Raw genomic sequence first — 13855 nt, 5'->3', positions numbered from 1 at the left:
GCCAAACGTACAAAGGTGCTACTGAAGAGTGTGTAATTATGTAATTTTCTCTTGATCTTTCAGAGTCTTCCTGCGAGCAATTAATCAGTATGCAGATATGCTAAACAAAAAATTTCTTGATCAAGCCAACTTTGAGTTACAGGTAAGAAAAGAAACACCAAACAAGGTCTCGGGGAGTAGTCTTAATATCGGAAGAAGTTTCTGTCCCAAACATAGACTTCTGTTGTATGTGTGTATGTCACCGTGAACCCTGGAAGCCCAGTTAAGGCATTTCAGGCTCAGCACGTATTCCTGATCCTTTTGTCAAATGGGTCTCATCCTAAAAGAGTACCAAGTCTTACTGAGAGCACCACAGAAAACTCCTTTTTTTCTTCAGGAACAGCAAAAGGGGGTGTCCTCCCCTTTCTAAAGCAGTTGCTTTAGTAGAGTTATTGAGTCAAAGGTGCAGCCTGAGTCTGGGTCCTTTTTTTTTTTCTCCCACCACCACCTAGATTTGTGTGCTCATATTTGATTTTACTTGAATCATCAGCACATAATCGTTTGGGATTTCTAGATGGGGAATGTTTCCTGGAAACATAAACGCGATGAGAAGATGTACCGAGAATATACGAAGAAACAATGGCTGTGTTATTTTCACCTATAAATCTGTATGTGAATAACTTAGATTCTTCTAGGATGTTTTGTAGATAGAAAAAAAAGCGTTTCAAAGAATTAATGATATCTGTTCTTGTCATTCTGGGGCCTTTCAGCTTTGGAACAACTACTTCCATCTAGCTGTTGCTTTTCTCACGCAAGAGTCTTTACAACTGGAGAATTTTTCAAGTGCTAAGAGAGCAAAAATACTTAACAAGTAAGTCCTATTCGTCATCTAAATCATGGACAAGAACTTGAGGTCTATTAACATAATTTTAGTTTAATTTCTTAGCTAAATCCATTCAAATTGAGATGCAATCACGGTATAATGAAAGGTTGGTTTTAAAAACATGAATCAAGTATTGCATGTGTTTCTACCCTTGAATCAAGATCTAAATTACATGATTCATTACTGATGAAGACAGTATTTTATACTGCAGGATATTCATAAAGTCAAGACTTTTCAGAAGTATTAACATATTATAAAACCGCATTTTTAAATCACTTTAGCTTTGTGATTATTCTAATCTCATTTTATGTGCACTCTTTATTGCTTAATCCCTGACGGCCTTTTAGAGTGAATTTTCGTAACTACAGACAGTTTCCCCGTGATGTCCCTGAAGAATGGGTTTGTGTAACTGCAGCCTTGTATGCTTGCGTGGTTAAAAGGGATTACATTGCCTACCTCTGACCAGGGAGCTTGAACTATCTGATTTCTATTCAGAATCCCCCAGCAAATGAAACCTGTCAAAAGAGAAAAGACCCGAGCATGAATATTTTGATGTATGCATTTCTCCTACATGTCATTGGGCTTCCAGTGCTGAGGACCCTGTCATTAACTAAGCAGCGAGCACAGAAAAGAGCCAGGAAAATGTTTTCAGACCACATGCGTGGATTCTGTTTCTGTGCCATTAGTGTTTGTAACGAATGCCTGCAAAAGCAGTTTGTTTCCAGGTTTAATCAGGTTACCACAGTTAATGCACAAAAATGGACAGTTTCAAAGCTGTGAATCCCCGAGCAAGCCCAGCTCAGCCTGCTTATACGTATGATATATATTATGGATCTGTGTGGAGAGAGAGAGGGTGTATTTTGTATTACTTCACTTTCTAAATGGAAGCCTTTCTGTGTGTTATTATGATAAGAGATACTGCAGTGAGAATGGGAAGAGTTTATCACTGCTGCAGTGAAATGTGATTTAAAAGGTTTTGTGCTTTAACTGGCAGCCCTGTGTGGGTTGCAGTCTTTGACCAGAAAATTCAGGGCTGTGCCTGCGTTGTTTTTTTTTTCTCCCCAGCAGCAAAGTTTTGCCCTTTGAACTCGTCCACTCCATCAGGAGTTTTGAGGTGCTTTCTTTGGAAGCTGTGCTTTCGCTGGGTGTTAAAACAGAATTTTTCAGCACCGTGTGATCCAGCACACATACATATGACTCATGGGGCTTCCTTGATGAAACAGGAATATTTACAAGTTCGGTGGAAAAGCGATGTCAAACAGAGCTCAGGGTTTTGCACTTGTGATATAAATATCATAAATAACATTGTAGTTACAGTTCTGCAAAGGGAAATCAAAATGCTTTTGTACAGCCAGGTAAATCTCATTTCATTAGAGTTACAATTTATGAACAGTGCTGTTGCTGGAAATGGGATCAGTGGTACAAACTCTTCTTTATAATTAAGTGTCTAAAGGAGACCTACAAACCTCAGAGTGCTCCAATTACAATCAGTTGGAAAGCAGAGGGATCAAAACCATGGCTGCTCGTGGTCCTGCCTCTCTTTCCCACCCCTGTCTCTCTGCACCTCCGTGGGCATTTGATTCCCAGCCAGACTCCTGATCTGGGCAAAAACCAACGGGGCTGTGGCTGGACTGGAAATGCCTCTGAAATCTGTACGTGGGCTGCTGTTCCTCTTTGTGAGGATGAGATGGATCCCTGGATGGAAATTTTCTCCGAGTGATTTTTATATTAAATGGGGCCGCATATCTCATTGAAGGATTTCAAGAAATAAACAGACATTACTCACCGCTGATATAAGTAAATAGATTAAGTCATTTGAAGTGGTTACTTAATGAAGTTTGCTAAATTGTAAATCTCTATTTATAATGTTTTCATAAGTTATTATTTTCAATTTAATCATGTTCTGGTGACAAAAACCAAGACAGTAAATTCTTCAGATGCAATAAATGTATGGTTTGGAAGCACTAACTTTTATTGCTCTGTGAAACCACTATTAATTCCGTGCCAAAGAGATATAAATAATAACTCAATATCACACTCACCATCCTTTTTAAGTATATATTTCAATATGTTAAATATTTAATAATTAAAATCTAATTATTGTAATTTGTAGGTTTTGCTAAACATTGCATTTCAATGTTAGATAATAACAGACTTTTAATGATACAGAGAAATGTTTTTAATCCTTACTAATGACAGGGCACCTCACTATCGTTCCCAGAAATCCCACAAGTTGCCAGATACTGCTGTTTTGCTCATCCTGCTACTTAATTAATGGCCTTCAACATACAAATATTCTGGATAGCAAACAGTTTGGAGCTCATTTCATAAAATCATAGGAAGGTTGATGGTCCTGATCCAGTCATTAGTGAAGTCAATAAGGCGTTTCCCATTCATTAAGCTTTCCTTTCATTAACGTGGTGAGGGAGCAGAGCATTAAGACACGTGGGTGGCGGGGTGCTGGTGGCACCAGTGTCCCTGCAGGGTGGGAGGTGGGTTGAGCAGCAAGGGGAAGAAGCAGCCTCCAATTCCACATTGGCATGGGAAGTGCCTGGACCCTCTTGTTTTGCTCTGGCCCCGCAGGACAGAAATCCCCTCGGTGTGCAGCACAGAAACATTTTCTTTGTAATTCTGCACGTCATCGTACAAGATGTCACAAGGTGCTCCTGGTTTTCTTTTCTAGGACAACGCGATGCTAAGAGTGTGTGTAAAAATAAAATAGGGCCTTAGGCCGTGAAGCTCTCTGTCAGGCTTCCTCCAGCCATCACTGGTAGGAAAATTGCAAATGCTCGCAATTAATCTCTGTAACCGCCCACGTGTCCCAAAGGACAGTTAGGTAATCAGAAAATGTGGCAAGGAGAGGTTTGCACAGGTGAATGTTTTGTGTTCTCCCTTTAGAAAGTGGAAATTCGGTGCAGGCATTTAAATTTTGAGGTCTTCCAAAGGTGAGCGAGGAACAGGAGGTGAGGATGCAGGCTGCTGCTGTGTGGCTGCATCTTGGGGTGTCCTGAACGAGTTGGGTTCCCCTTTCACCCTGTTTGAATTCTGTAGGGTTCAGCATTTATAGGTGCGTTGCTGAGCTGGGGAGGGAGGGCATGTAGAGTTACTGATGTCATCTGAATTTGGAGAATGTTGGTCAGATTTTTAAAAAATAAATAAATGTTTTTGTTCTCTTTTTAAGATACGGCGATATGAGAAGGCAGATTGGTTTTGAAATCAGGGACATGTGGTATAATCTGGGTAAGTAGCACGAACGCCTGTTGCTTAATGCTTTCACCCAGTGTTTGTATAAACCGAGGTGCAGATGAAACAAGCCTGCTTTCTCTTGAAATAACGTTAGGCTTCCAAAAGGCATTTAGGAAGCAGGTGATTTAAGAAATAAAGCCTCCTCTGCACACTTATTTTGCTGTCTGGGAACATACATAACTAGTCAGTGTTTACATATCTTATTTTTTTTTCATGGCATTCAACCTCACAGTAAATAAAAAGAAGCGGGTGTGGTGATATCTGTTGAATGGCTTTTACTCTCATTTTTTTCTTTATAAATACACACACACACAAAAATATGTACGGATGTGTGCACAGATACACACACGTAGATAAAGTAACTGGAACTAGAGCAAAATGAACGTGTCTGAGGGATATCAGTGGCCTGGAAATTCAGCTTAAAGTCTGATTTTTGGTCTTGCTTGGCTCTATCAGAATGACTTAGGGAGATCAGCAAAGAATGGAAACTTGGACATCCCTGGAGTTGGTAGGTAAATTAGGCATAGCTGCCTGCCTCAACTTTGCGTCTGTTCTGTGGGTGTAATTTAGCTATACAGGGATTGAATTTCATGAGCAACTGAGTATTTACTGCGACCTGAGTGTACTCATCTGTCAGATTTCATTTTCCTGAGCTTAACAGTGGAGACACTTCAGCTGTGTCTGAGTATCATCAAAAGTTCCTTAAATTATCAGAAATAAATGTGTTTGCCCTTTCACTTATATCTGTAGCTGAACTGTTGTTGCTGAAACTTGAAAAAAAAAATCAGCACATATAAAAGAAGGGAATGCAAGGGCTCATAATTATTTGATATCGCAGAGTTTGCATCCATTCTGCTGGAATGATGAAAAAAGCCTTCCAAGAGCAGCCGAAATCACTTTTTATTAGAAGCATCTTTTGTGACTTAAGTGCCTGGAGACCAGATTAAAGCATAATGCACACCTGATATGGGACTTGACAGACAGATAATGATACCAGGACCATGACTGATGCTGGGTCAGCCAGCTCAGGACTCCGGCAGCTCCTTTGTCAGTTATTAGCCAAATCCTTCACTGCTCTGTGCTTACAGCCCTGTATTCATCTGTTATTTTCCCTAATTTCTCTAGCATCTTCGGATTCTTCAACCTTGTGTGCTTTTCCTGGCATTTAGCAGACTGAAAGAAGGGATGTTTGTGTACATAGCTATACATCTGGCTATTGTTCCATGAGGTTATTCTACTCAACCTGGGAACTATAGACTGTGTAATGCTTTTTACTACCGTTGCTGATGTTGGCTGCTCTAGGACAGGTTATTTAGTAGCTTTTGGGTTCATTTTTTCAGCACTAACAGGGAGATGCTAATCGTTTCCAGTAGCATTTTGTGAATTGATTGGCAGCGGGTGGGGGGTGCAAGTTTTCTTCAATGTTTCTGTCATGAAAGCCTTTTTATTTTTGATAGAGTTTTAGACATATTTTTGGTTTCTCCATTATAAGCTGATATTACCTATGTAGATGTCTCCGTGACCTCTTCTAGCTCTAATGTCCGTGATTCCCTAGGAGACTGGGATCATTAATTCTGAAATTGCACATGGTGAGGGAGGTGGTAAATTGCTGCTCTTCCCAACAAAACCTGCAGGAGAAAGGTAAATCGGAGCCAGGACCCCAATCCAACAAGGCCTTTGTACTTTTCATAATGAGAAGCTTTCTTTTTCTCCGCTTCTTTGTAATACAGATAGTCAATGCTGATCATGTTTAACTTCTGGCTCTTCACCAATCTCATGTATGTCACAGCATCAATTAAGAAATAATACTGACTTACCACTGCAGGGGAATTGATTGTAGTGTGCTTGACACTTTTATCTTAGGAGTTTCACTACATTAGTCAAATTATTAATGTATATGTTCAGAAACAAAATCAAAAGTGAAAACCTATAATTCTTGCATATGCTTGAGCATATAATTTTTTATGACTCTGTCATTGTGCATAAGATATGATAAAGACAAATAACTTTGACTTTTGATTTATGTATTAAAGGGCATGGATGAGCCTCAAATTCTCATTTTAGCTCATCACTTTTTGTTCACAAATGCCGTGGTTAACATCCAACACTTGTGGAGTTAAAACTTTCCCGTTGGGAACAAGACAGTCCAGTAGCTGTGATGCACATTTAAGAGTATAATTTATTTTCTGAAATTAAATAGTAAAATGCAAACTCCAAAAGGTTATACTTGCCTGTGTATTCCTGATGCAGTGTTGGCTGCAATATTCCAGCCTTCCTACTGCAGTTAATGCAAAAGAGCTTATATAGTGGAGTGCAGTAGGTAACAGTGTGCACGCACATGTTAAATACCTGTAATTTACGAATAAGGTTTTTGTTTTCAACAGGGAACCATGTGTAAAAGATCCAGCTTGACAGATTTTCTGCTTATATCCTCGTTGTAGCTGTGCTGTCTGATACCTTGCTAGATTTGATCATGAAGGCTTTAAATGTGAGTGCTCTGATGCAGAAGCAATGAGGACGGCTTCGGGGAGCCGTAGTCCCAGTGTGCAGAGCCCCTGCTGCGTTGGCTTTCTGAAAGCACTGTATTGCTTTTATTTTCCTGTGTGCATCAAAAACAATGTATATTAGTCTTGGTAGGCTTTTTTCCTTCCATATCACAACCTCAAGTTTAAAATAATACATTATTTTGAGTCACTGTTTTGTTAGCACTGGGGCACCTTAGCCCTGGGTGAGACAGTAAGTGCCGTAGGAATGTAAGGAAAGCTGTGGTATCTGTCTTGGTAAATGCAGGGAATCAAACAGCGTGCACTTAGAAGTGTTATGTGGTGCAGTTCAGCATATACAAAACAGAGTTTGATGCTAGGGTCTGTATACCAGTTGTCAGTGGTTAGTGGTTTCAACAGTGAAGCGTTGAAGAAGCAATATATATAAATGTATTTATTTCCTCATGATAAAGCTGATCGAGGAAAGGCAGATCAGCAAGCATTGCTCTTATTGAACCAGCTAGAAGATGGAGGAGTAAAATTCCTGACGATGAAGTGAAATTGTTGCTGGTGCTGTCCTGCAGCAAGCTGGTCACTGGCCCAGCGTTTCCTCCAAGGACTTGACGTCAGAAAAGGTGTCTTGACAGAGATGTTAATGTCACTGGAAAGAAGGCTAGGGTTAAAAATAGCCCTGAACTTTGAGCATTAAATACATAGAAGTCATTACAAATAACATTCTCTGTATTTGCTATGCATGTTCAGAGCTGGCCCATGTCAGAGGTGAGGTTGCTAGCAAATTTTTTCGTTGGTCTTGTGGCCCAAAAATGAATTAGGAGAACCTGGGAAATGCAAATCACACAGGTTATCAGATAAAGAAAGCACCTGGATTTTAACTCAAGTTTGCTGCTGTTGTGTGAGCGGTCTCTAGCATATCTCACGGCAAGGCAGAAGTCACTATGAGGAGGAGTTTTTACATATCCAAAAAAATACTGGTTTTGAATGTGGTTTTTAAAGCAGATGCACAATTTGGTTTTCAGAAGAGAGGCCTCAGTTTTCTCCCAGACTTGTCACATATTAAACCTCTGCGTGGGAGTTCCTGCGCTCCTGGGGGAAAAAAAGGAGAATTCATTGTTCGGTTGTTTATCAGCAAGTGCTGCGTGTGACAGGCAGCTGCAGTGCGTGCTCTCGGGCACCAGAGCAGGATCATTGCCTTTGGTTGTCACTCTGATGCTTTGTGTTGTGGCACAGCATTGCACAGGATAACATCATCCTTGCATGTGTGTGCGTGTGCCATCACATCCCCACTGCATGCCATGGTATAAGACGGGTGCCAGTTGGGCTCCAACCCTCTCCCACTTTACCCAGTTGGAGGGGGAGTGCAGGGGGAGCAGCCACATCCCCTCAGGTGTAGGGATGGGTTTCATGTAGCAGGCAAGGGGTTTAATGCAGTCCAGTGTGCTTTTAGTGCTTTCTGATAATCACACAATCACAGAGTGGTTGAGGTTGGAAGGAACCTCTGGAGGTCATCTGGTCCGACCCCCCTGCCAGGCAGGGTGGCCCAGAGCAGATTGCACAGGCTGGCATACAGGTGGGTTTTGAATATCTCCAGAGAAGGAGACTCCTCAGTTCGGATATTTATACACATTAATAAGATTCCTGCTCAGTCTTCTCTTCTCCAGGCCACACAGGCCCATCTCCATCAGCCTCTCCTCATACGACAGATGCTCCTAAACATCTTAGTAGCCTTCCTCTTGACTCTCTCCAGTAGCTCCATGACCTCTTGTACTGGGAGCCCAGACCTGGACACAATACTCCAGGTGTGGCCACACCAGGACTGTGCAGGGTTGAGAGGATCACCTCCCTCAACCTGCTGGCAACACTCTTCCCAATGCAGCCCAGGATCCCGTTGGCCTTCTTGGCCATGAGGGCACACTGCTGGCTCGTGGTCAACCTGCTGTCCACCAGGACCCTCAGGTCCCTCCCCACAGGGCTGCTTTCCAGCAGGTCAGCCCCTACCCATACTGGTGCATGGGCTTGTTCTGCCCTTCATGCAGGACCCTGCATTTGCCTTTGTACAACTTCAAGAGGTTCCTCACCGCCCAATGCTCCTCTGAATGGTGCCACAACCCTCAGCTGCTTTCTTCTAGTTCTCACATGCCTCTATTTCCCCCCAGGTCCTCCCAGATTTTTTATTTGGCAAAGCCCAGTGCTCGGTGATGTACAAGCTCTGCTTGGTTGTTCCACCCAATGCACAAGCGGCCTGTGAGCAGCAGAAAGGCCGAGAGCACGCAGCCTGCTGCAGGCCCGGCCCTGTGCATTGGCAAGAAACCTTGTGCATGTTCTCCATTTTTCACATCTACGTTTCCAGAGATGTTAGGTACTTTTCTGAGGGGATCCCTGCGCTCGAAGCAATGAAAAACCCATCGCAGCCCACGGAGAACCTTATGACATTGAATTTGTGTCTGGCGAATAACTTTTGTCACTATCATTTGTTTTCTGAAATATCGACTCTGACACTTTTCAGGCGTAACACGAGGAAAGTGTCACCTGAGACGCTGAATGTAATAATGCTTGTAAGGAGGGCAGGGGAAACTTCACTCCTCCTACTTGATATTCCTCACCAAGAGCCAGCGGTGCAGCGTCATACGAAGCAGCAATTTTGGTTGTGTATTAATTTGCCCTAATAGGATTGCTAATGCTAATGGGATTCTGAAGTTTGCCAAATCAAGTAACTTAAATTATATCTGTTAAAAATAAAAAAATAAAAATGCAGCAGCGTGTTTTGTCAGTAAAGGATTTTTGCTTGATTACATTTGTTCAGATTTATGTTAGTTCTGGTCAAAAGTGAAACTGCTAATTAAATACTTTCACAGTTACTGCCATGCCAGTGTAGTGCAGTGGAATATAAATGAATTAAAATGTGTTTCTGTCGTATACCACCAGTAAACTGCAATGGGAAACAAGAGCTTTAGAGTGGAGGATGCTGAGGGCTCCTTAAATTAGCCCAGCTGAAAAGAAGCCCAGCCTGAGCTGCAGCAGTGGCTGCACAAACACGCTTCTCGTTGTGTACAGCTATTATAGCATCAGGTTTGTGAGAAACTTCACCGATTGCATGTGCTGAAGTTCCAATGCACCATAAGGTATACAAATCAGTGTGAATTTTTGTTCTTTTCTATTTATTATAAAATGAAATGAGCTCCATAATGTTCCAGACTTAACACGATGCTGTAAAGTGTTGGACTCCTATCATCTTCCATACAGGAATCTTCACAGGATCACAGAACTGTCTAGGTTGGAAGAGACCTCAAGATCATTGAGTCCAACCTCTGACCTAACACTAACAAGTCCTCTGCTAAACCATATCGCTAAGTTCAACATCTAAATGTCTTTTAAAGACCTCCAGGGATGGTGACTCCACCACTTCCCTGGGCAGCCCATTCCAACGCCTCACAACCCTCTGAGTAAAGAAGTTCTTCCTAATATCTTGCTGCACTTCAGAAATGTTAGAGAGAAGAAATCTGCTCCTGCTTCTCTGATTTAGGTAGTTGTCATCTGGCCCAGGTCACAGGAGAGCAGGCGCAGACCCAGAGGGGTTAACTGGCCCTTTTCCAAGTCATGGTGTGATCTCAGCCTGTTGCTGTGAGCAGAATGGGTTTGTGTTTTCTAAACTTCTGCCATCAGGTCCTCAGCCTGGAGCTCCTCGGTGCCCTCCCACAGCTCTGCACGAGCATCTCTCCCTGGTGGTGCTGAGTAGATGATTTGCAGTATGTGTAATCTGCATCTTCTACACTTTATCCAACAATAAGAACAGTAACTAGATGTTCTTAACTAGTCCAATATTTATTAGGCTTCATGTTCCTGTTACGGTTTAATTTCTGTTCTGTGCACAGAGCAGGGAGCGTTGGGGAGGTGCGGCTTTCTCCTGGGGAGGTAAATGTGAAATAAAGTTAGCCAGTCAGATCGACTCTGGGAGAAAGAAGACATATTGTCGGCTTGGCTAAGATGTAGTTTCATGTCTCGAGGCTATGTAAGTATGTACTCGTGGTGACATTTTGATAGAGTGACGTGAAGAACATTTTGTATGCTGCAGAAGATACAGAAGTCTAAATAAGTTAATGCAAGTGATGTGCCTTTTAGCCGCCTCCTCTGCTATCCATAAGATGTATTTGAAGAAAATCTTGAAATTTAATGTGTGTTAGTACAGGTGCTTTTTGAAAAATGCAGCAAGTTCCAGCTTGATTACTGGCTGAACAACTCTTCATTAATTCGGGTTTATACGTATCAGATACTTCCCCTCTTGAGGAATAAATTATAACACGTTTCAGTAGGATCAGATCTTGAAAAAGACTTGTCTTGCATTTTGCCTATACGAGGATTTATTGATATGGCTTTTAAAACAATTATCATCCGCTAAGTCAGCGGCCGTTCATTAGCTCTGAAATGCTTTGTTTCTCTTTACAGGTCAGCATAAAATCAAGTTCATCCCGGAAATGGTGGGACCCATCTTAGAAATGACGCTTATCCCTGAAACAGAGCTGCGAAAAGCCACGATCCCCATCTTCTTTGATATGATGCAGTGTGAATTCCATTTTACCAGGAGCTTCCAGATGGTAAGCAGTAAGCAACAAATATTTGAAGTTTGTAAGAAAGATTTAACTGTTCTTTGGCAGAAACATAAGGATATTTGTTACTTCCTTTTTTTTCCAAAAGAATAATATAATTATGGATTGCTTGTTTTCTATAACTCTGAGTGGCTATAGAATTTTCATCCAAAGGTTTTAAATTCTTACTGAAGGAAAAATTTGCATGAAGTAAATGAAACCTTTCTTTATGATACATCAGGAGAGCAAAGACAGATGTCTTAAATTTTCACTGTGACTCAGGAAAGGAGTCTGCTTCGGAGCTGAATTGGGCATAAACGGAAGCCTGATAATGTGGCAAAAGAAACTATAACCTGTACAAATTTATCATCTGTACTATCTTACAATTTGGATACTCTAAATCATTTTGGGGATTTTTAAGAGGGAAAAAGGCTATCCAATCAGTGGCAGTCTATCTTCATGCTATATCAGCACTGCAAAATCAAAAGTACTATTGGAGCTTTTTTATTTTATTTTATTTTATTTCAACATGCTGAAGGAAGTCCTTGAATAAGCACATACAGTCTTACCCTGATAGCATCCTCTTTTGAGAGACAAGGAGAGTGGAGGAGAGTTTCTTGACATCATCCATTTTATGTTCTTTCCCTTGAAACTTTACCTTATGGATTGAGTATAAGACTAGCTAGGCCAGGTAGTTTCATCATATAAGCCAGAGTAGCTCCTTTACACGGTGAAATGTCTGTCAGTTCAGGATATGACTTAGTGAAATTTGCAGTAAAGTTTGACACGTGTTGTTTATTTTTTTCTTCATGTTTGCCTTTGCTTTCTTGGAAGATATTTGGTTTTGGTGAATTATTATCCATAACGAACCCTTAATAAATCTGTAGCCAGAATAAAGGAATATCTGCATGGAGAGACTTAAACATGGGGAAATGACACCAGCTATATTACTTCGATTTGTTTTGTGCTGGATGCTGTATGGAAAGGTGGTGAACTGTATTTTGGATCCATCCAATTACTGCGTAATCATCCTTTTTTATGTTTGACTCTGATGATACTGTAAAGATTGAAATGCTCACTGGGATGCCATTTAAACACTTTCATGTCAGATGCTCTCTCTGTTACTTGTCATTTTTTATTTGTACAATTATATGGATCATCAAAAATCCGAGGGTAACTTTATAGCTAAATTTATGGCCCTGTATTTTCTTGACAGAAGAAAACCAGCTTTGTGTGGAATAGTTGGCTGATTTTAATAAATGAACATCTTAAATATTTCACACAATTCTTTTTTGCCTTTTGAGAAGAAAAATGCTTCATGCTGAAGTCAGAGATGTCTTGGATTGTAGATACTCGGCATATATTTCTCGTGTCAGAGTAGCTTCTTCCTTTATGGGCATAACATTGAGATGACAGGTACAGAGGTAATAAACCTTATTTCAGTGCGTTTGGAGTGAACAGTTATGTCTAATGGAATAATCAATCTATCCATTTATAATTTTGCAGATAATGTAGTTGTGTGCATGCTGGGGCTCTCAGATTGGTGTTCTGGGAACGAAGATCACAGCCAATTTCCTTGGCCGTCTTTCAGCTCTCACAGCCTTGTATACATCCAATTTCTGCAGTCAACCCTGGTGCGCTCTTGTTGGTTCCCCTTTTGCTTCTTCGCACCAGGATGCGGGGGCTGACCTTATCTGTGAGGCAGAGGAGGCATTTGGCACCTCAGTCTTTTTGGTGCCAGGTGTAACTTGTCAGCCCCATTCAGCAGCAGCCCCGCATCTTCTGACGTGCATGAGACATCTGCATGCCAGCAGCAGAGGTGTGTGGGACACCTCGTGTAGACCCCATATGAGCTGTCCCCCTTCTACAGAGCCCCTCTAGCATCCAGTTGGCGATACAGAGCCTGTGAAAGTTTGCAGCCAAGCAGAAGAGCTAAAGGTTTGGTGCCATGAGCATCACAGCCTGGTGTAAATCAAAGCTGTCTGGTGCCATATGGAGGCTGAGGTAGAACTGGAACCGGTCCGAAGAACCAAACAAATGCAATTCCCGGGCGCTTCCCAAACTTTGACTGTATCATCTGTCGTGCAAACCAGAACTTGTTTATTAACTGCAGTGGTTTGTCTTCTAAATGATAGAAATAGATAAAAAATAGTTTATTTAAATAGTACCAATACCTAGGTAAGTGCTCGTACTTAATCTGTCAACGTAACACACTGCGTTATGTTGTATGTATGCAACTCTGCAACTACTAATTATTATTGTCCAGCCTTGCTTTCAAAGAGGAGTTCAAAACTGAATGGTTGGCTGCTGTTAAACTAAACTGCCAGAAATCCAATTATCTAACCTTATTAGTCACATCAATAAGGGTTTAAATTGGCTCCACTTCTCCAGCAGATGTGCAAACCTCATCATGTGTGGGGGAGGAAATGAAATTTTTTTGCAGAACTTCTATGCTGTGATGCCTTGTGTTATAAACAGACAGCTTCCCCCGTGGCTGGTTTTATTTCAGTGTGAGTTGGTTTGCCTGGTAAAACCAGTAACAGAATGGGGATTTTGTTCTTCCAGTACATATATAGCCCTAGGAAGAAGCAGAAGATGAATTCCCCTAAATTAAAGGCCGGTTGAATTAAAAGCTGGAGTTGCCCATTTTTGTCCTCTTCCTT

General features: G+C 41.4%; 1 protein-coding gene across 2 annotated transcripts in view; it reads left to right on the top strand.

The window, feature by feature from the left end:
* The window catches only part of DOCK1 (dedicator of cytokinesis 1), a 258024-nt gene that overhangs the window by 175233 nt on the left and 68936 nt on the right, over positions 1–13855 (top strand). For both annotated transcript variants that reach the window (XM_082764404.1, XM_082764403.1), the window contains exons 30-33: positions 64–142; positions 750–850; positions 4044–4102; positions 11053–11201. In XM_082764404.1, the coding sequence (XP_082620530.1) occupies positions 64–142; positions 750–850; positions 4044–4102; positions 11053–11201 (388 nt within the window). The remainder of the gene's footprint in view (positions 1–63; positions 143–749; positions 851–4043; positions 4103–11052; positions 11202–13855) is intronic.

Source organism: Aythya marila, assembly GCF_965140915.1.
Source record: "Aythya marila genome assembly, chromosome: 7".
Taxonomy (NCBI): Eukaryota; Metazoa; Chordata; class Aves; order Anseriformes; family Anatidae; genus Aythya; species Aythya marila.
Note: the sequence above shows the minus strand (reverse complement) of the source record. Positions and strands in the feature narration are given on the sequence as shown.